Here is a 22,491-nt window from a genome sequence, read left to right as displayed (position 1 = left end):
CATAGAGCTCCACCCACTTGCAAAAACAGCAAAGCAAAATAGTAATTAAACAACATAGCATTAACACGAGAACATGGCAAGTGTAGAGGGGCCCAGCCCGGTTGTTGAAAGAGAGAGCTCCATGTCTGCTGGAGAGTTTGTTCTCAAGAAGCTATTTGCTGAATTCGTAGCACTCAGTGAGAGGAAACTTCAGAATATTTCTACTCAGCCATTTGTGAGTACAACGTACCTAGATCCCAAATACGTCACCAAATTCACCACTGGGTATTATATATGTAAGATACTCATGGAGACGTACGTTGTAGATTCAAATGCACATGAACTACTAGACGTCTAGTTCAAGTATTATGTATTAAATATTTATAACGATGTTTCCATAGGATTTCCCGCTTGGGAAGGCGCTACAGAAAGGTGAAGACCCTCACTTTGACCAGGTACGTTCTTAAAATCATTCCTCTCTTACAACTTATTATGGTTTGCAATATCTGTATATATACAGCTGCTGAATGCGCTCAATGAAGTTGCCCATTTCTGCCTGAGGTCAATCTTGACGTCCATCTTTAAATGGAGAGACATGCAGGTACCGTACGGTTATCTCTTTCAGTTTATCTGTCAATTGTTTATCATTTTCTTGTAGATCCAACAATGCCGTAGCAACACATCGGTGTCCTCAGGGTAAGATAAACGATATTCACGTACAGCACACACTCTAAGGAAATATTGTAACTAATAAATTCTAGTGCCAAAAGTTGTCAATTTGGAGTCTAATTAACGAGGAATGTTGTACCAAGTACACAGTTTCTCTGTGTATTGTGGTGTGCATGCTCAGTAATATTTATTTAATAGTTGTTTACTAGCTATAGCCTAAAATATATGTGTGGGATGAATGTCCAATATACCACATGAAACCCAATGCAATGCGTTTGGTCAACTCTGCTGTAACAACACCCCCACATCCACTGACTCCCTCTGTCTCCCTCAAACTTAACAGGACTCTCTTAAACCACAGCATCATATCAACTCATGCATTCTCTTCACCCCCCCCCCCCTCTCCCACACACACACACACACACACACACACACACTACACACAGAGACACTCTGGACTCCGCCTACCCTCCTAACAGCCGAGATAAGGGCTACCTTGTTGAAAGACAGGAACTGGCCATTGATTTCATTTTCTGCATGGTCCTGATAGAAGTACTGAGCAAGCTGACAGTCCACCCTGTGCCAGAGTCATTCATCCACACTATCGAGGACTATGCCTTCAAACACTTCAAGCTGCAAGAGGCCCTGAAGGAAAGGTGAGTGAGTCCATGGAGACTACTGTTAACACAAAGCAGTTGTTATAATTATGTGGTACTGTACAAAGAAAAGAATGTTTTCTATTTTGCCTTGTGGTATAGTTTATCGGTGATGTTTTTGTATTAGACAGATAATGTTTGATATTTAAAGTAAATGTACGTAGTTTGAAACTAAACTGCGTGTTATTGTTACATTCATAAATAACACGCATAGTGTTATTAGTGTGTGATTGTTTGTTGTTTGTTGATTGTGATAGGTTCACACTTCGATGCAACACACACACACACACACACACACACACACACAGCCGTACCAACTTCACCAACCCCAATATCCACAACATGAAGAAAATTGCAGACCTCTACGCTGAGGTGATCGGAGTTCTCTCCCAGTCCCGATTCCATTCCGTGAGAAAGAAGTTTTTTGTGGAAATCAAAGACCCCCAGAACAGCCCAACTGCAATCATCAGCATTATCGAGGGAATGAGTTTCATAAGAGTTAAGATGTTCCCTGTGGACCATCTAGAACAATGGTTCAGCTTCCTACAGGTGGGTTGGTTTGGAGTGTGGTTTGTGTGTATGGGGGGGAGGCATACATGTGGTGACCTGTGTGTGTGTGTGGTATACACAGCTATCAGCTACTTGTGTGTGCGTGTGGGTTTAGAATAGAGCTAGGGTAAAGAGAGAGGCAGGTGTATGTGCCCATTATGACAATGAAGCAGCTCTCTAGAAACAAAAGAAGTAAAGAAGTATTTGCATAACTATTCCTCCACCAAGTACAAGCTGAGTACAAGCTGAATACTTAGTTTCTGTGTTCTTTAAATATTGCCCTTCCTGTATATAGGAGTGTGCTGTTTACTTCCTGGAGAGCAGAGATAAGATCAAGCATGCCATGAGTGCTCTCCTGGTGGAGATACTCCTCCCAGTAGCAGCTGTCATCAAATTTGAGACCTCTCTTCCTGTCATCAAGAAGTTTGTAAGCATGCTCTTCAACCACTGCTTCGAGCAAGCCAAGAAAGTGCGACATAGCGCTGTGAGTCAGTATGGGAGGTGGGGTGGTCCATAAGGTCCATAAGATAACTGTGTCTGTATTGGAATTAACAGAAGTGCTTTAGGTAGCTGGCTGTGACATGCTCTGTTGACAATGTTGTGACAGTAAGGAATTTATTCATATAGTAAATTCCGAATGGAACAGTACTCTACGTACATTGTACAGGCTGGTATATACATGCTGAAAATATTTCTAGCACCCACACATGTGTACAGTAGCTGCATGTGTACGTGTATCTGATCTAGAGTGTAAACAATTTGTTCCCCCCCCCTACACTGCAGGCATACATTCCCCTGGTAACGGTCCTCCTGGCCATCAGCGAGCAGCATTTCTTCCTCAACCACTGGTACACTTTTCTCTCTCAAGTGGTAGTCCCCAACATCCGGGTGAGTACTTACATGTACATGCAGCAGTCAGCCAGTACATGTAGCGGTTTGGACTACTCATTTCAAGCGTATTGAGATTTCGTTGTACAAATGTAGCTTATTGATGTATTTCCTTATTGTAAACCGATTTTTCCACCTTTTTTGTTTTCACTGTAGAAAGCAGATAATAAATTGCAGAGGACAGCTTTAGAGTCATTGAATCGGCTTGTTTGGTAAGGATCATTACTGCACTAAGTACCTATCGTATGTAATGTATACTGTATGTCCCTATGCAGGGTGTACATGGTTCGCTTCAAGGGGGAGAACAACGTCACCCAACAGAAGTAAGCACACACCTCCGCCCACTCATACACAATCACCTCTCCCCCCCCACACACACACACACGCTACCACATAGGCGGCTAACTTACATCGCAGACGTTCTGTTTCCCCGAGGCCAGAGGGGAGTGCAACCTAAAGACACACCTCTCAACATCTTTGTCAAGCTCATTCAATTCATTGCCAAGGTAACCATACCATAATGATTACACGTGCATAGTAGTCACCATCTGCATACATGTGTAGGAGAGACTGGATTACGCCATGGGTGAGATTCTAGACCTGCTCAACATGGGTCGGACAAGATCCACCATCAACCCAGAAGTGAGAACTATATATATAGGCCTAGCTATGTACGTAGCTATAGGTACAGCTTGTTGTAATGTGTACATGTAGTGAGACTATAACAGGTGCTAGCTATTAGTCTGCCAGCTCAAGTGCAGGTGTGTTTGGCAACCATTAATATTTGCCAAGCAATGCTTAAGTGTCTATAGCTACATGTATACCACCACTCTACCTAATGGAGTTATCAGCTCTGTTGTCAAAAGAACCTGTATGGGAGAAAAACTATCTTATCTGAGGCATTTTTAATTAGTTTCTGTATTTCCATTCCTTGCAGCGAATGGTGATTGGTCTGCGAGCATTCCTTGTGATCACTGATGGTCTAGAAAAGAAGGAGGGTGAGCCCCCCCTCCCCCTCAATGCTGGCCCACCCCCCTCTGGGGGTCCCACTCGTGTCAAGACCAAGTACCTATCTACCACCATCACCGACCACACAGCCAAGAAGATTGGCATTGCAAAGACATACCCTCAGTAAGCGTGGTGTTCTGACAGTACATTGTCTAGACATGCATGTGCAGAAAGGATGTGTACATGTAGTATATATACCAGAGTACATGTAGTATGAGTACATGAAGCTACTACCAGAGTACATGAAGCTCCTGGTAGTACTCACTGTTGACACACAAAGTGCATATGTAAAGATAGCATATTGAATTAGATGAGTTTTGAAGATGTTCATTATGATACTGTTCTTTTCATATCCCAGAGTTCGGCGAGCTCTTGATTGCATCTTGCGAGCGTTGGATCACAGTGTAGGCAAGTCATTCCTGGCTACCAACCTGGCTGTCACTGGTCGCTCAGAGGAGGAGGTCCTCGGGTGAGTCGCCATGCCTATACACCAGCTGTGTCTAATCCACACTGTACTAGGCTCCATAGCTCCATATATATATATACACTGTACGTACTATTATGTACAGCTCTCGCATTATTTTCTTGTGTATTCATGCATAAACATGATTGTATAGCCCATAACTGCATGTACACTGTACTAATAACTGCACTTCATGCACTCCTCCTAACCCTACATGCAACACACCACCTGTAGCCCTGTGAAGCCCAAGCTAGACCTGCTCAAGACGTGTGTGGCTGCCATCCCCAGGATCATGCCTGAGGGGATGTCCAGGGATGACCTCATCGACCTACTCTCAAGATTCACAATCCACATTGACCATGAACTTGTTCGAACCACCTTCTCCTCGCTACAGAGTATCATCACCAACTTCCCCGCCTGGCGTCACGATATAACTCGTATATTCTCACGATTCATCCTACGTGATATCCCCGATAGCTGTCCTCTTGTTCTTGACTCCGCCCTCAAGATGCTCATTCAGATGATCACCCACTGGAAGACACTCATCACCACTGAGTCTCCGGTGAGCCTTATAAATTTACCCCCCCCCCCCCCCCAAATTCAATTCCAAATCCATTAACTGTGACGATCCAACATCTGTGCATTGTTGTATATAACTCGGCCACTCAGTGAGTTAATTTCTTCACCTCTCCCTCCAGACTGACAACACTACCACCCCTCCCGCCACCACCACCAGTGCTGGGGAGGGCGGGGCTAGTGGGGGTGGGGAGTACTACTGTGTGCCGTGGGTGGAGGGGTGTGCCCTCGTGACCCTGTGCAGCTATCGCTCTGTCACTAGGCGACTCAGTCTGGCACTGCTCAAGGAAACCAGAGTACTACACGAGACTCTCAAAGTTCAGGTAGGGAGAGTATTACCACTGCCATTGTTGCAAGTATACTTACATACCGTACCGCCTATGTACATGACGTACATGTATACTGCATATACTGTATGCTCCTGCAGACTGAACGTGCCACAGTCATGGATGTGATTGAAAAAGCCACTCCCACTATCATAAAGCGTTACCTGGCGACCATTACACAGAAGGAGAGGGTAAGTTCAGTCTCTATGTATATAATCATGTGTGTCAGTACATGTATGTCCATATCATTTCAGACGGAGCTCCGGCAATCCCACCAAAGCCTCAACTTGTCGTGGATGGCCGATCGCTCGTCTTGTTTCCTAGAGCAGGGTGGTAGTAGAGACAGTCTTAGGGACGCATGGGTACAATGTCTCGCTGGACTCCTAGAGCCACACCTACTTCCTGAGGTGTGCCCCGCTTCTGTGCATATTGCCTGGCCCTACATGTTCCAGAGGATGGGCAAAGCTTACGCTGTACTGGACCCAGGGTGAGTTGCTGCTGACACCTTCATTAGCTAATTAGTACATGTAAGCACTATGGTGTGTGTATCCTAATTGTACCCACAAACATATTAAACTTTGAGCTTTAATCTAAAGTTGTGAATTGTATTCGAATCGTGTGTGATTGGTTTATACCCTTGCAGTGGAGTTGCTCCTGAGAAAGGGGAGCGCCCTCCCTCCATAAAGGGGCGTCGTCCAGTTATCAGCTCCACTGAGATGTTTCTCTGGCGGAACTACCTCATGTTTGTGTCGTGTACTGCCCCGCCCTCCACCAGCCTCCAGGCATCCCTCATGTCAACCTCAGGGGATAAGTACGTACACAGTCCTTGGTAGAGCATACAACTGTACTTGTACTTGTACCTTGAGTATCAATTGAAAAGCTCCATATACTCTAGTGAACATATCCCATACACACCTGAAAGCCGGTATGTAATTATTACAGTAGGCAAATGGAACTTAGTCTGTTTTCAGAGTCTATATTTTGTTCTCATTGTGCTTATTACATGTATCTGTCATTGCAGTACTGTGTTGGAGGGGATGGGCAGTCGTGTCTCTCACTCACTCAACGCTCGCAACCTGTTCCACAAAGTTGTTCCCCTAGTGCGATCAGAGGGAGAGATCAGAGAAGTGGCCATTACTGCTCTAGGACTCATCCATCCCAATGCCTTCGGGTGAGCACATGACTGTCATGTGATCAGCAGATCTATTTTGTACTCCATATTTCTAGCCTGTGTATGCTAGAGTCTTGTGACACACATTATGTGTTGTGCATGCATTTTATACATAATTATAATGTTAATTTGATTACAATGCAGTGATTTGGTTGAGGAGTTGAACCCACACATTCACGAGGCTTTAGGAGAATCGGTAAGTGTGGTCATTGATATAATAGCATACTTACTGTATAATAGTTGCTTGGAAGCAGCTCTGGATCATGCGAGAATTTTCCCCTCCCTTGCAGAAAAATGTCAAGAAGAAGAAGCAGAGAGATCAACTGCGTGTCCAGATCACTCGTGTGTTTGCCCTCACTGCAGAGCATGGGTGCTTCCGTCAGAGTCCCATGACCCGCACAGACAAGGGGGAGGTGTCACCTATCTTCCTCGAGTTCATAGATGGAATAAGGTACATGCACTGTCACACTGTGTATATGTTGGATTCCTTGATTGGTATACCTGTACATACACTAAATACTATCATTCGTTATTACCCGAGGCACGCGTGGGCGGCCACGGGTATAGTAGTCCGTCCGTCCGTTTGTTTGTTTGTTTGTCTGTTTGTAAGATCTGAGCCTGCTCACCTGGATGCCATAGCACTGCGTTTACAGCATGGGTAGCCTTCACACAACAAGTTATTAGTTTTAATATTGGCAGATTTTGATGTTAAAGCTTCGTTGTTGAATAAAAGCTAAGAAGCTTGAACTTGCACATTGGCAGCTAGCTAACTACACGTGGCCTTTATTCGAGGTTTACAGCTGTAGTGATCCCGTACCAGGAACAATGGAAAAGGGTCACTAGAATAGAAAGCTAGAATTGTGACTGGTTTGTTGTCTCAGGAGGCTTCTTTGCTGCTCTGAACTCCAGAAACCATACTTCTCTAAGACTCCAGGTTTCTTTACTGTGATCCTAGTCTCATGTATCAATTAACTAATATGAAACTCTAAACTAGAATTTCTATTTTAAGGTATTTTGATACGTTGCTTAGTTCGTATTTATACCAAGTAACAATGATTATACACTGTATCTCTCAACCTCCACCTGCTAGGAACTCCCTTGAGGGTGAGAGTGGAGTTGCTGGCAATGAGCTTCGTCTCTATTTTGCGGCCCTGATAGCCAGCATGATCACCTCCCTGCCACAGGGAGAGGCACAGCTCAAGCTCTTCAGTGCTGACATGAGGAGCAGTCTCTTCCATCTCTTTGCCAACTGGTGCGGCATGTTTGGACAAGTCCTGGCAGCAGAGTCTGAGCGTGAGATGAGGTGAGCTAGGTAGTCTACATGTATGACAAAGATGCCTTTTGTATCTCTTGGGTTGTCTGTATGGCATTGAGGTACATGTACTTTATGTCAAAAATCTTGTTTTTTGTTGTTGTTACCAGTTTCCCTGTGCATATGCCAGACACTGACCCCTCTCTCCTCTATCTCTAGACGCAATCCTCGTGCGAGTGTCCTCTCCGTCAACTCCCTGCTAGCCATGTCTGCTCTCCTCTGTTGTGGCCCGGTGTTTAGCCCAAGGGAGCTCGAGAGAGAGTCTCACATCTACCGATGGCTGAAGAACATGCTCAGTAGTGGAGAACCAAAGGTACGTAGGTGGCTACTGTTACACCAGTCACAAGACTAGTACCACCATTACAATGACCTACGCTGTACAGACACACTACACAGTGCTTTGACATGACCACATCTAATGATTTTTTGTTCTAGTTTATTATCCATAACTGTTTTGTTTCCTCGCTATACCTCCAGGTGCAGAGTATTGGACGTAAGACAGTGCAGATGCTGTTACTCAACAACTCCTCTCATTCCACCCTCTTGTACTGGGTGGTGGACCGTTGCTATGACTCCCACCCGACTTGTGCCCAACTGTGCTTTCATGCACTCTCCAACACTATTACCGAAATGTGAGCAGCTAGCTTGTTTATCCTAGCTAATTGCAATTGTAAATTCAATGCTAATTGTTGAGAGGCCATTGTATCTAGGTATTATTGTGGCTTTCTTCTGTCTCCCTCAGGCCCACCTACCCGTGTGAGATGGTGACTGTCCTTCATGTGGTGCTCTTCAAGACAGCTGACCTTGACTACTCCACCAGAGAGAGGGCCACACATCTCCTACAGATACTAGACAGAAGGTGCACTATACTTCTTCTATGTTACATGTACATGCATGCGATTGCTATACATGTACATGCACATGTACATGCACGTATGAAAGGTATAGATCTACAGATGGTAAAGACTGTGTATGGAATTTTCAATAAAAGTTCTTCTTTTCTCCTGTCATAATTATTATTTTTCTCCCTGCTTCTTCTCTGTGTTACAGGTTCTTTGTGTCTGCTGATGAGGACAATGATAGTGGGCGTCGTACTGATCTGCTCAGCTCTCTAACGGCAGGGGCGTACTCACAGTGTCACATGATCCTCAGTAGAGAGCTGGCACAGGCAAACCCTGAGCTCACTCTACCCATGTTCTGTGGTATGTTATAAAACACACTTATATATTTTTAGTTACATGTACAATTTATAAAAAAAATCTGAGTTACGTACAGTGTATGGATTAGCCTAGCTGCCCCTGAAGTGCATAAATACATCTTACGGATGGTTTTCCTCCCTTTGATCTGCATGACATGATTATGTATATACATGCATGGAGATTATAGATGACATTCACCTGCTACAGAGATGGTGTATCGCTATGAGATGGCCTCTCAGTGTGGCAAGAGGAGCATTCTGGAGTACATGGTGCCATGGTTACAGAACGTGGAGCTCGTTGAAGACGCCCACCTCCCTCATCATAGCACCCACCAATCAGATTACGTCAATGTTAACGAGGGGGAGCACCCCGTCCTCAAGGGAAATGGGTGGGGTTCCATCGAGGGTACAAAGGTCGTCCTTCACAATCTCCTCTATGTTACCGCAAGGGTAGGTGTTGAAACCTTTGTATAATTTGAAACTTTGTTAACAATTAATTCTTTAATAGAAGATGTTTTTTTTATAATTTGCTAGCTATTCATATTACCCCTCACACACACACACACACACACACACACACACACACACGTACATACATGTACATACAGTATGGTGATAACCACATCAAGGAGGTGGAGGCGTTGTGGTCAGCACTCTGCATGTGGCCTCAGAACATTCGAGTGACTCTGAACTACCTCGGTCGACTGACGTGTGTGTCGGGGAACCTCCCTCTCATGCTGGCTCAGGCTAAGAGGATCATGGTGTGTCTCAGTCAGCACCAGGTCCGGCCCATCGTCACAGAGCTCATTAAAGATCTGCAGGTGAGGGTAAAGGTAGTCTTAATCGTATGTATGAATTGATAGTGGTACATGTATTATGATAAACCCACAGGCTAACCTGTCTCCCCTCCCCCCCCCCCCCCCTTTAGTCTGTGGAGCTCATCTCCTCTGACATTCAAGGCACAGACTCCCCACCCTACTATCATGTGACCATGTCTCACGGGACTATGCGCCAGTCCCACACCGCATCACCCGAAGGTTTCGAGGGGGTGGGATGGGCTGTGGCCTGGAGGATCTCCTTTCGTACCCCCGGCTCTCCCCCTCTGCCCCTCCCTCTGCCCTCCAATAGGCAGCATTTCGTGAACATGAGGGAGATTCTCAAAGCTCCAACTCAGAAGCCAATAGGCTTACACAGGTGAGTTGTGTACATACACGTACGCTATGCCTCTAAAACTTATCGATGTATGGTACAGAATAGATAGAATGCGCTTTTTCAAGTTCTGGGCTAAAGCTTGAAGTCTGTTCAATACGAAACACACTTTCCCTCCTACATACACTATAGGTGCAACTTTGCCCTGATTCTTCTCTCCGAGTTGGTTGTTGAGTTGAAGGGTGTGGATTGGTCCGCCCACTTGCCCCTCCTACTCCACGTGATCATCCTCGGACTGGACCTCTATCGTCCCCTCGTCTTTGAGCACAGTAAGAAGCTGCTTGGGAATCTTCTTGTGGTGCTGGCATGTCAGAACAACAAGGTGGCTGCTCTCCAGGCTAGGTGAGCTAATGGAACTCGTAACATACACATGCACTGGTTGATTTTGTTAAGTGCTTGTTGTGGACATTCGTACGTGCAGCTAGATTATGTACAGTCTGTAAGTTGTGTATTTAGTGAGTGAGTGAACTGAACCTTGTAGCGTAATGTACATTGAACTAGAAGTATTACAAACATAAATGTACACCATTGTTGTTATGTGTACCAGAACATTAGTAAGTCTATTCCTTACCCAATGCACAATCATCAGGTTTGTCCAACAAGAAGTGACACTTCGCTCATTCTCAGCCATCAGTCTAGGCAGTGAGCTGGACCAGGCTGGAGGCAGTCGCACCAACCTGGAGCTAGGATCCCTTGACTCACTCAAGTTCTCCAACCCTCAGTTGCAGTCAGCACTCTCTCTTGAAGCTAGAGAGCTCATCCATTTTGTGGCCTCCAGGGACACTCATCGACCACCCTGGCCCTTTGCAGGTGAGGGTACTACATGGTTTGTATTTTGTCTATTCTGCACTTAATGTATCACATACGTGTATTGTGCAGATCTGACGTGTAATCGTCTCAACCCCAGTGGACAGGTGGCTGAGTTGTTTGGTCTGGTCACAAAGATCCTGCAAGTGTTTGAGAATGTGGCCGCCCTCTCACTCAAGGAGAAGTGGACCATGATTGCCTTACAGGTGAGCTTATATGTACATGTACGCATATATACACTGTACAGGTTTGCTTACAATGCATGTAGTGGCCTACCTACATGTACAGTGTATGCATTGTAAAGCCATCACAGTAATTGCAGTGTATATGTGGACCTAAATCCAGCCAGCAAAGGTAGCTAGCATTAAAGGTCCTCTAATTTATACTGTAGAGGTTTGACATTGTAAGTAGTTGGAGTGTAGGTCAAAATCCAGCCAGCAAATGTAGCTACACTGTAATAGATCCAAACATTAAAGCTCCTTTACCTCCTGCAGTGGGCTACAAGCTGCTCCTCCCATCAGTACGCTAGCCAGTCATTCCAGGTGTGCCGAGCCTTGCAGCTGCCTCTCTCCTCCTCTATGTTTAGAGAAGTTCTCACCAGACTTGCTGAGTCAGCATCCGAGGACAAGGAAGACATGCAGAGCTACGTACTTGAAATTGTGCTCACCATCGAGTCAGCTGTGGATCACATTGACGGGAACCAGTTGTTGCCTAGCAATGTTATTTCTCCAAGGAAGGTTTCAGAGCTTTCTCCATTGCCAAGTAAGAATGTTTTATTAAAGACATTAACTTAAAAAAATTCACTCAATTTTTTTCTCTTCAGGCGACCAACCAGATACTCCGCACAGTTTCCCCCCGACTCCTCCTGTTAATACTGGTGCAGGGGCTTTCTCAGGGGGTGGTCCACCAGTGGGTGTGACCAAGAGACACCATTCCCGTGGGCGAAGTGTGACCAACAAGGCAGAGATGATGTCACGACCTAGTTCAGCCAAAGCTAAGATGGAAGTGGGCACTCCATACGAGGGAGGTGGGATATTCCCCAGACCAATGTCCCCACCCTCTACCCCTTCCATCAGAGAGACACAAGTGAGTTAGGAGGGACGTACGTGTACATAACATGTAAATTACTTCTTTAGGGCTGAACATTGAACATGATACATACATGCAAATGTACATGTACATGTGCGTATAGTATGTTTACTGTGTGTTGGTTGTTCCATGCAGCCCTTCCCTATGGCCTTCTCGACAATGCATCCGAAGGAGCGTGATGAAATGGGTGTGGTTCTACCAGTCCGCCCCCACTCAACAATCATTCAGACGTCTCGTACCGCTCCAATAGCCATTCCAGAGAATACAAGTAGCACCATTCCAATCATTGCTCATCACACTCCTTCCAACAGCCCTCAAAAGAGCTCACCTCTAGAAAGTGTCCTTCAAGACAGCCATTTGGTAAGATACACTATTAGAGGCTGCTGTGTACAGAACTTTGTAAACCTGTGTTATATGTAGCTATACCATAATTATGGCAATTATTATGTACATGTGGTGTGATTGTACATGAGCACATGCAGTACTTAAGCTCTATAATTATTATGTACATGTGGTGTGATTGTACATGAGCACATGCAGTACTTAAGCTCTATAATTATTATGCACATGTACATGTATACAGACATCTCTGGAGGGTGGTGCTGCACCTGCCAACTCTGCCAGTGCCTCGGACACTAAAGTAGCCAAAGAGACAGTCAAGGAAACCCTCGTCTCTCCGATAGTCGGAACAACAGAGGACAGAGACGGACGATCCCGTAAATCCTCCGAGCCGCCCCCCTCTCTTCAAGCATTGTTCGATCACGATATGGGGAGCTCTCGACGCATGATAAACAAGCAGCATAGTGCTGACCACGTACATGTAGCACACCCTAAACAGCACAGTCTGGACAGTACCCACCTCAAATCAACCACCCCCCAGTCCCCTAAACTGCACACTCGGAGAGTCAAGTCACCCTCTACTAGCGATAAAAACAATCGGCTTGATCTCTCAGAGAGTATGATCTCGGGTAAAATACAACGTACCCCCTCACACCCGCACCTGAATTCTCCTCTCAGTACCTCCCATATCACAAAAGTACTTACAAATGACTCCCCAATGGTGCGAGCCCACTCTACACAGCAACTGCAAGATATTCATAACGAAGATGACTCTAAATCTAGCCGGAATAGATTCGACTCACTCCAAGTTGACTCGAGCTTAAAGAACAGCAAGGATCGCGAGATTTACCAGAGCAAAGAGAGCTTGAAAGATTCGGGGCTACTCAAGATGCAGTCTCTAACAGTTAGCCATGAGAGTTTAGTGAGTAACGAATCAGTGACAGTGAAGGAGATGACTAAAGAAAGTGTGATGGAGCGAGTGGCCCCGTCAAAGGTTCAAGACGTGGAGAGTAGCAGTGAGAGTTCACAGGCTCCCTCGCAAGTGTCCCAACCAAAGCAGCCCATTGATCTGAAGAGACGAAACAGCTCGCTACTGCAGTACGGAGTGTTTAAGGACTCAGATGGGGCGGAGTTAAGCGGAAAGAAGAGGCCAAGGTGAGTGGGTGTTGGTGGGTTGTGTGGAAACGGTAACATTTTCTTACAATATGTAGAATTATGCGTTCTTTCAGAGTACAGTACGTATTTCTGATCAGAGATACATGTAGCAACTTTATGTGCGTACGTACGTATGTGTATGTGTCCACAATCGTCTACATAAATCTCTTCCCTTTCCAGATCTATGATAGAAACGTCTTCATACCGATACGGCCCGTCCTTCTCCTCGGACGCCATCAAACCGTTCACACCAGACTTATCAGCCCAACTGTTCTGGACTGCTACTAGCCTCCTTGAGTCTGACTTTGAGGGAGAGTACTTGATGGCCCAGAGACTACTCTGTCGTGTGCTGGACCATCTGGAGCTGAGTATGAACGACACTTACGAGAGGCTAGAGTCTCTGTTGGACAAGATGAAGTGGAGTACCTTCCCTGGAGTGCAGAAATTGTTGTTGAAAGGACTTACATTGGATTCAACTTCTGAGCCATCGAGGGAGATTCTGTCCAGGTAGGAACAATTCCATGTGTATATACAGTATATGTACAGTTGGCTTGTCGATGATACTTTTGTACTTATTTATATTATTATCAGATAGTATTTGTCGGTAGCAGGTTAATTATCATACACTAGAGCAAATGTAATTGTATCCGGTACAACAACTCACACACACACACACACACACACACACACACTGCCCACAGGATCACACTCCACTCCACACGGTTTGTGTTTGACCCCAGTCAGTACGATGGCCTTCCTCTGAACGTGATGTCACTCATGCCTGTCCTCATTCACCATTTTGACCAACCCACAGAATTCTGTATCAAAGTGGTGTCAAACATCCAACAGGTGAGCCTGTATACTATCCCCATTACCTGTAGCATACATGTACATGTATGTGTAGTATATAGTTACATGTATGCTTATCACTTTGACAAGAATTACAGATTGTACTTGTACTTGTACGTTTACTGTTACTTTACCAATCATGTTTAGGCATGTACATCTGTGGACCTCCCCTCTGAGGAGAGCAAGACAAAGCTGGTGCACATGAGCAAAATGTTTCAGATGTACGCCACTAGAGACTTTACTAATGGAGTGGACCTCTGGCTAGCTGGCATATGTCGCTACCTCCATGATGCTTACCCCCCTCTGGCTGTCAAGGTAACACACGATCATACATGTGTCGATATCAGTGTTATACACAGAGTAGCATGTACAGATGTATGTCCAGATTTATCCAGTCTGTACTACTATTGTACCCTCACACCCCCACACAGATGCTCTCGTTGCTGGCGGAGCTGCTAGACAAAGGCAGCCCTCTATACCATCGACCAGTCCTGAGGTTACTGTTTGAGTACACACGACTACAGGACTCCAACAGCCACGAGATGATGAGAATGGCCGGTACCATCATGACAGTGGCCACACAGCACGTCAAGGTGGGTGGGGCAATAGGAGTACGTAAATCTGTACAGGATTTAATTGCCTTAAAGTTTTGAGCTACGGATACATGTATTTGCTACTTATCTACTGTTGTTAAGAAAGTGTTGTCCCTGTACAGGGTGTTCTGTGGAAGGAAGCGTTGGACCTACTAAAGCTCGCCGTCTCCAACTCTGCATCTCTTGTCCAACCGCCCACTCGAGGCCTCCCTGTTGACCTGGGTCTATTCAACCAGACACTACCCGGCCCCACACTTCAGTTCCAGATGGACTTACAGCATGGATCACATGACCTCGCCCTTGCTGCCAACAGTCACCTGACCACAGCGTCATGGAAACGACCTCAAAGCTGCCAGAGGCGTACACGAGAACGTATACTGAGTGTGCTCAATGCTAGTGGTCCTGTCCCTGTGATTATGAGCAGCCCTAGTGTCATTTTCACCGATGAGCAAGCGTTGATAGGAGACAAAGGAACTCTCTACTCGAGTGCCTCGGATGAGACAGCCAGCTCCATCGCTGATGAGATACTGGACAGCTCCCAGCCAGAATCACAGGTAAAGGATGGATACCACACACATGTACAGTACATGTACTGTACATGTATGTAACTCGGGTGGAAGCCTATCGATTATTATTCTTAAAAATCCCATAAGCATCCAAAATAATGCTTTACTAATGCCTATAGGATAATTACAGGGTACTACATGTACTACTAAATTGGTGCTTACTTTTGCTTTTTGATGTACATTGTACATGTTCATTAAATGTGTATATATAATGTGTAAAAAAACTACAATTACATGTACATGTACATGTATACATGTAGTTGTGCAGTTGTAAGTACTCCACCCCACACCCTCCTCAGGTGTACATTGCAGCTGTTGGCAATGAGTTTGACTTCCTCAATGACTTTGAGTACAAGTACGACCACAGCAGCAATGACAGTGAGACTCCCCCTGGTCCCTTCACCCGCCCCTCCGAGCCCCTCGATGTCGAGCTGGAGGATAAGGAGGAGGACGGGTGGGCAACACTGATACTATGTGTATATGTACGAGTTATTTGCTAAGCTATACCTTTGAGTACCCACAACCGTTTGCATTGAAGAAGAATCGTTGCATTCTGTAGCTCTTAGAACACTGTATTACTGTTGTCAGTGCTTCCCCCCTCTCTCTCTCTCTCTAGCTCTTTACCGGGGTCGCTGATGGGCAGTCGTCTGTCTCTAGTGGAGAGTGTGGGTGGAGATGACACAGCAGAGTCAGATGATCACGAATTGGAAGGTCAGTCAGTCTACAACTTTCTCTATGCAAGTATTCTCATAGGCCACCTCCTAATTGACTGTGCACTGCCCTGCTTGACTGCAACCAATACCACTTAGCTAGTTTTATAAAATATCTCTCCTCCTCCTCCAGAGTCTATCAGTCCTCCGCGGTCATCATCACCACGATCTCTTGTGCTGAACCTTTCTCACTCACCAGATGTAATCCGAAAGCATCGAAGACACACCTCTCCCGAGAAGTCACCACTTGTCCTCCGAAAACAACAGCACCGATACTCGTACAATCCCCTTTCTGGTGTTGCCGAGTCCGAGTCACATGACGATATGATACCTGACGCTGATCGCTCGCGTGATTCGTCACCGTGCGCGAGACAAGACTCAGAGGAGAAATCCCCCGAATCAAAGGAAACCTCCCCCAAAACTAACAGTAAACGGTTATCCCAGCATAGAGACAGTCTTGACTCACAAACTGACCAGAAAAAATCTGACACAGATATAATTCAAAGGGAAAAGGAAGTTCCCCCAGCCTCATCTGAACCCCTCTCACAGGCATCAGGTCACAGCAAGACAGGATCAACCGATTCTAAACACTCAGATGGAGTAGGCCACGCACACGCACACGAACAATCTCCCAACTCAGACACTGACTTCCCCATACCCCAGTCTGTCATATCACCAACTCTCGTAATGGCCACCATGCCAACAGACGAAGGAGAAGGAGATAGTAGGCAAATAAATGATCAGTCCCTAGGGGAAAATCTCTTCTTTGAGATGCTCGATAAGAAAAATTTCGATGACTTATCAGATAGGTCACTTGATACATCACATGATACTTCTGACGACCAGCAAGATCTCACACATTACTCAGTTGAAGGCAAATCTCACGATACATCAGGTGACCACCATGAACACATCCTATCTCCTATTGCAGAAGGCGTTTCTGTTCGAAGCTCTAGCGAAAGACAAAGTCCTTCAAGAGATGTTCTACAAGATATGTCTCTTGATGCCACGTTGACTGAACCTCATACAGCTGAGGGTGAGGACGATAATGATGGACTGGAGATCCTGGCTCAGTTAGACGAAGTGTTGGACAGAGAGGACCAGGAGTCTAGCGCCGGAGAGGATGATGATGACAAGGGGTCAAAGTTCAGAGGTGGTGGGTCGGTAGAAGAGCCGGAGTTTAGTGAGGGTGGTGTGGAGATAGCCGTGTCGGAGGGAGGAGGCAGTGAGGATACTGATCTTGGCCAAGAGGTGGGGTCACATGACCTTTCTGATGAGCCTGTGAACAAGTAAGCTTTCAGTCAATGTAGAATCATTTTGAATCCTTTGTGTACAGTGAACTGGAACCACCAAGAGATGAAAAACCATTACACCAAGACAGTGGAGTGTCAAGATTCTTTTACTGCTCTGCAGAAGAAGTGAGTGTGTGCAACTAAATGTGGTTCGTATGACTATCTAACTATTATATTCCATGCTATAGATCGAGGAGGCATGGCATAATCATGTGACTGCTCTCTGCCGTGACCAATCTCCGATGGTAGCAGTACACACTTACTTCCTGTTTGACCGTCTCTTCTCCACACTCCGTCTACAATTCTCCAATCTGACCAGAGAAGCATGCAATTACATTGGGAATGGATTCAAGTCGATTGCATCACATTTCCTTGTCACTGCCGAATTTTTAATGTCCGACTTTAAGATCCCAAAAGTCTTTATTGATTCGGAAATGGTATGTAATATTTTGTGTTGTACACACACGCACGCACGCACACACACACACACACACACACACACACACACACACACACACACACACACAGATAATACAGTCGGAGCTGCTTGAGCCGTTAGTTTCCATTGTCCTTGAGTTAGAAAACAATCTCTCTGCTTACGTTGATAAGAGAAAAAATGTTCAAGAGGTACATAAGCTCAACAATACATGTATATACGCACTGTGTGTACAAGCGCATAGCCTATACAATGACTTACAAATCATTCTTATGTTATACTGTACACATGTTACTGCACTGAAAGGTTATTCCATTCCCTATAGGCCTTGACAGTATTCCAGCAGACTCTCAGACAGACCACATCCGTCAGTCAGGAGCAGGCTGGTCGCTCGCTCTGTAGAGCTGTACACATGTTCCACTACCAGCTGCTGGTTCTGTTGGGCTCCTATGTCAAGCTCATGGGTATGCTTCAGCCTCCCCTACAACAGAAAGCTGTGAGTTTTATTCTGTTGTGTGAATTGAGCTATAGTCTTATAGAATTGGAATCCATCTGTTAAGGCCTCTGGAAAATCTTGTGGCCACACATGTGTCTACCCAACAGTCTGTGCTTATATTACCTGTATACAAATTCGTTGCTACATGTATAAATCCTGTGCATTCAATATTCTATGCCAAGTATTATCACTCCCATACACATGCACACAGGTTGGAGACACATGCTCAGAGCTGACCTCCCTTGTACGAGAGAGTGAGGATGCGATGCTTACCATTAGCCGAGGCCCCTCCCCTCCATTTGATGATTTTTCTGAGAGGGAGGTGGGTCAGTTGTCGAGCATGTCCGATGCTGTACACATGCTTGAGGACGTGCTGAATCGAAAGCAATATCTCAAAGCCATCCAACTACTGCACACGATACGAAAGAACTGGAGAGACGAGGAAATGTTTGGTACGGGAGAAGGAGATGATGTTCAATGTCTCTTCTTCATTTACGCACACTTTATTACAAACCAACAACAAGGTAGGACACATGTCCTGAGAGACTGCATGTGCTATTTTAGTTGTGTGGAATTATGTGCTGTTGGTTGTGTGCAAATTTGTTATGTGATGTCGTTCTTTTGCAGGTGTGCTGTTTATAACGAATACAGAACAGAAACTGTCTGATGTTCTCACTAAACTCATGACCCAGAATAGTAGTCTGCACTCGTTGCTGGAACAGTCTGATCAACAGGCCACGGATGAGTCACATGATAATGCCACACCTCCTACAACCTATGGACATTTACATATTAGAGGTAGCAGTAGAACTTTACCAGGAGGATTTGTAGAACACAGTGTATAGTGAACAATTTTTGACCACAACATTTATTTCAACTTTATTGTATATACATCTACAAAAGCACATTATACATGTAAATGTCTTAAGTTTATTGTGCCACTGATGTTAAATTTGATAAATCAGTTCTGTGTTTTGTTTGACTGTGAACAGTATGTGGTCTTGGCCTGTATGTAAAGATGCATGTGAAGGAATGATCACTTGCTAATAATTATATATACATATATAATCTCACCTGTGCTTGTGCAGTTGTCCCTGTGACTTCCTGCCCTGTGCTCTTGGTATTCTGCATGATTGGGTATGATTCAAATAATTGCTAGCTTAATTATTAGTGTGCTCTTGCTTACATCTGCTCTTCCTTGAGAAATGCCAATGTTGTGATCTTCAGATCAGCAACCACTCTGCAGCATGGGTCAAAGGGTGAAAAATAATACATTATGGCCGTAACGAAATTTTAGATTTAAACACAATGACATCATTAATTTTGATTTTCACTAAGGCCACTCCAAATGATACTCTGGTTTCTGGTCCACCGCCCGCATCAGATTTTATTCTTGGATTTCTATCTCATTATTGGATTTCTATCCCATTATTTCTACTACGCATGCGCAGAATGGTCCATGCGGTACAAAATAGTGTGATAATGATATTCATTTGCAAAATAATGAGATTCATAAGGTGAAATTGATAATGACATAATGAGAAAAGCCGCCCGCCCGCGTGCAATTAGAAAAACTTCAGGACCAGAAACCAGAGTGTCACTTGGAGTGGCCTAAGTACATTAAAGTTTTACACATTATTTTACTTTCTAAGCTTTCAGAAAATCATATAATAATACTATATAGACGTCTAAGTACATTACCGTTTGCCTTTCTGCCCAACAGTTGACTGGTTGCCTTTCCCTTGTTCTGACTGTGAGAGATGGTTCCTCAATGTAACCTTTGCAGACAGTGGTGTCTGATCAGGTTCTTGGTCCTCTCTAGCTTTATTAACATGGTTGCCAGAATTTTGTTCAGTAGTTGTGGTAGACGAGTGTTGTGGAGAATTGTTAACTTGTTTTGGATGATTATTTAGTGCCACTTTTCCAGGAGCAACATTTGTAGGTTTAGACAATGAAGCAGCCGATAAACGCTCTTCTGGTATAGTCTCCATAGCCACAGGCTTGTCAGATTCAGAGATATTCATAGACTTGCCTTTTAGAAGAAGAAATTTACTTTGCTTTGTTGGTGAAGTAGCTTCATCCGTCTTTGTGGTTGTAATAGATACTGCTTCTTGTTGAGTTCCTCTGACTTGTCTCTCAGCTTCATTGTAATGTCGTACTTGTCCTTCTTTTGTGGTTTGTGGCCTTTCAATCGGAGAGCTTACAAGTAGCCGTGAAGATGAACGAGCAGCTGGTTGTGCCGATACAGTCCTCCTCCTTATGAACTTCTCCCTCATCAACCTCTGCAGGTACACAGTATTTTATGCTACATCTGCATGGACATGCATCACTCATTTACCATTTCCTTGTCTAACACCATGTTAGCTGCCACTCCTGAGGTGAAATTGAAGAGTTGCTCACAGCTAATGGCAGCTGGTACAGTGGCTGGTCTTCTGTGATGATGATTCCCGCTGAAGGTATCTTCAGAAGGGAACTCTACAACTGAGAGGGTCGTTATCTCAGACCCTTTGGAAAATCTTGGGTGTTGTGGTGCTCTTTTCTGGAGTGAACCTGAGCTCTTGGGCCTGGGATAAAAATTGTTGCTAAAATTTTAAAAAAGTATGAACAAGATGCTCATGCAGTAGAGCATTCACCCCGTGCGTTGACATAACGACATGCAATTAAGTTTTTATCGTAATGACCTTATTTATTAAATATGGGGAATGATCGTGAATCTATAAAGCAACGATTAGAAAACAGTGCTTTTATCGTCTTCAAATATCACCTACAAGTTTCAACTGTTAATAGCGTATTATTAGTCAACCACTGTCTCATTAACAGTTAAAGCAGTTCATGAGAATGTGTCTAGTTAGCTCAAACAGCTCATCTTTGTGTCTACACACACACGCACAAACTGATGCACACACCAATCACTCTACCTCTGCTGCGCAGGTAATAATAGCAGGATCCCATCATAAGAGAAGGAGCGGCGACTACGGGAATCACGTTTTGTAAGTGGCTATGACTGCATTTCCATATAATTATGCTAAGTGGTTGAATCCCTACACATGTTATACGCAATACAGTACGTGTTGCGGTTTGCAAGCATTTAGTCGCTTCCATGCATAAAAGGAAATGCAGTTTCACCGGAAATTACGAAATGTGATCTCCGAGTATATGTTGAAGTTAGCCGCTCCTTCCTTGATGGGCTTCTGATAGCTAGCTTACCTTTTCGAAACAGTTTTGGGCGGTTGCAATTGAACGTGTGTAGTTTGTAGCTCATCAAAAGTCTGTCCGGGACTGATAGATTGAATTTCACCCATCATTGACCGGCGGATGTAGGAACTTGTAAATGCAGGTCCAGTTTTCAGTGGTGTCATGCCCTATATATGCAGGTGGGCGGATAGTTAAGATTGAGGGTATTCGCAATAATTATGCTATTAGGAAAGGACATCTAGAACACTTCGATAAATTTACTAACGTGGCAAAGTGAGGCAGGTGCTGTTTGCGGGCGACTTAATTCTTGTGATCCGTTGTCCCCTTGCTCAGTTGTTTTCAGTGAGAGTAGGGGCTTGGTTTGACCTCTTTTAGTCTTGGCTTTTAGTATCGGCTTGTTGAGGCTGTACCAACTGTACACTTTCTGTAGGTCCTTCTTTTGCTCAATGGGATCAGTATTGCTGCAAATGATCATGAGTGAGTTGCATATGCTCAGGCTCTAACCAAAGAGATTATGCTAGACCTACGTAGTTCTAGTTAGCAAGTTATCAGGCTAGATCTAGCGCTGCATGTGAACATACCGTACAATCTCCCTGAGCATGGCAGACAAAGTGTAGTAGAAGTGATACTCTGCACTAGTCCCTGTCCTATATGTATGAGTTGGAAAAGATATAAGAAAATGCTCAGTTTCTTTACTCACCCTCTATTAGCACTCTGGAGCTCCTTGTGTCCACCACCACCGAGGCTCCCTACCTTGGCTACTACTTGCACCATCCTGTTGAACTCAGCATAGCAGCTCAACTTCAGGGCAGACACACAGAGTTATAAGCAAGCTTGGGATAGACTTGTCATGCTTGTAACTTACCTTTGAGCAACGTAGAAAGCTTGCTTCTCTGTCCATTGGTTCTACACATCTAGAGCTAAAATTAATGACTTCTGCACATTACAAAAGGGGGGAGG

At 44.8% G+C, this 22,491-nt stretch overlaps 2 protein-coding genes across 2 annotated transcripts; one reads left to right on the top strand and one right to left on the bottom strand.

Moving 5' to 3' along the window:
* Positions 1–18: 18 nt before the first annotated feature.
* On the top strand, positions 19–19,318 carry LOC135350663 (protein furry homolog-like). Its single transcript, XM_064549524.1, has 51 exons — positions 19–214; positions 381–434; positions 500–580; positions 638–675; positions 1,095–1,304; positions 1,613–1,853; positions 2,149–2,337; positions 2,637–2,741; positions 2,898–2,953; positions 3,017–3,064; positions 3,139–3,247; positions 3,306–3,383; positions 3,679–3,872; positions 4,108–4,218; positions 4,447–4,774; positions 4,911–5,111; positions 5,216–5,305; positions 5,369–5,601; positions 5,758–5,925; positions 6,136–6,285; positions 6,430–6,481; positions 6,576–6,736; positions 7,376–7,588; positions 7,757–7,910; positions 8,075–8,229; positions 8,340–8,456; positions 8,648–8,799; positions 9,004–9,245; positions 9,404–9,616; positions 9,724–9,989; positions 10,137–10,346; positions 10,594–10,814; positions 10,884–11,017; positions 11,306–11,573; positions 11,635–11,897; positions 12,036–12,260; positions 12,484–13,394; positions 13,575–13,901; positions 14,096–14,243; positions 14,391–14,558; positions 14,675–14,836; positions 14,959–15,390; positions 15,702–15,856; positions 16,019–16,113; positions 16,246–17,401; positions 17,449–17,530; positions 17,593–17,841; positions 17,933–18,031; positions 18,166–18,336; positions 18,548–18,860; positions 18,964–19,318. The coding sequence occupies exons 1-51, from the start codon at positions 74–76 to the stop codon at positions 19,179–19,181; spliced, it is 10,557 nt and encodes a 3,518-aa protein (XP_064405594.1). The 5' UTR covers positions 19–73; the 3' UTR covers positions 19,182–19,318.
* Positions 19,186–22,490, bottom strand: LOC135350679 (uncharacterized). The gene is made up of 10 exons (XM_064549541.1): positions 22,397–22,490; positions 22,232–22,332; positions 22,113–22,178; positions 21,797–21,992; positions 21,544–21,698; positions 20,675–20,900; positions 20,038–20,618; positions 19,523–19,576; positions 19,411–19,461; positions 19,186–19,342 (listed from the first exon to the last, which is right to left on the bottom strand). The coding sequence occupies exons 1-10, from the start codon at positions 22,430–22,432 to the stop codon at positions 19,267–19,269; spliced, it is 1,542 nt and encodes a 513-aa protein (XP_064405611.1). The 5' UTR covers positions 22,433–22,490; the 3' UTR covers positions 19,186–19,266.
* Position 22,491: the final 1 nt, after the last annotated feature.

This window comes from Halichondria panicea, chromosome 16 (genome assembly GCF_963675165.1).
Source record: "Halichondria panicea chromosome 16, odHalPani1.1, whole genome shotgun sequence".
In the NCBI taxonomy this organism is placed as follows: Eukaryota; Metazoa; Porifera; class Demospongiae; order Suberitida; family Halichondriidae; genus Halichondria; species Halichondria panicea.
The sequence above is the reverse complement of the archived record's forward strand: the minus strand, read 5'-3'. Positions and strand labels throughout refer to the sequence as shown.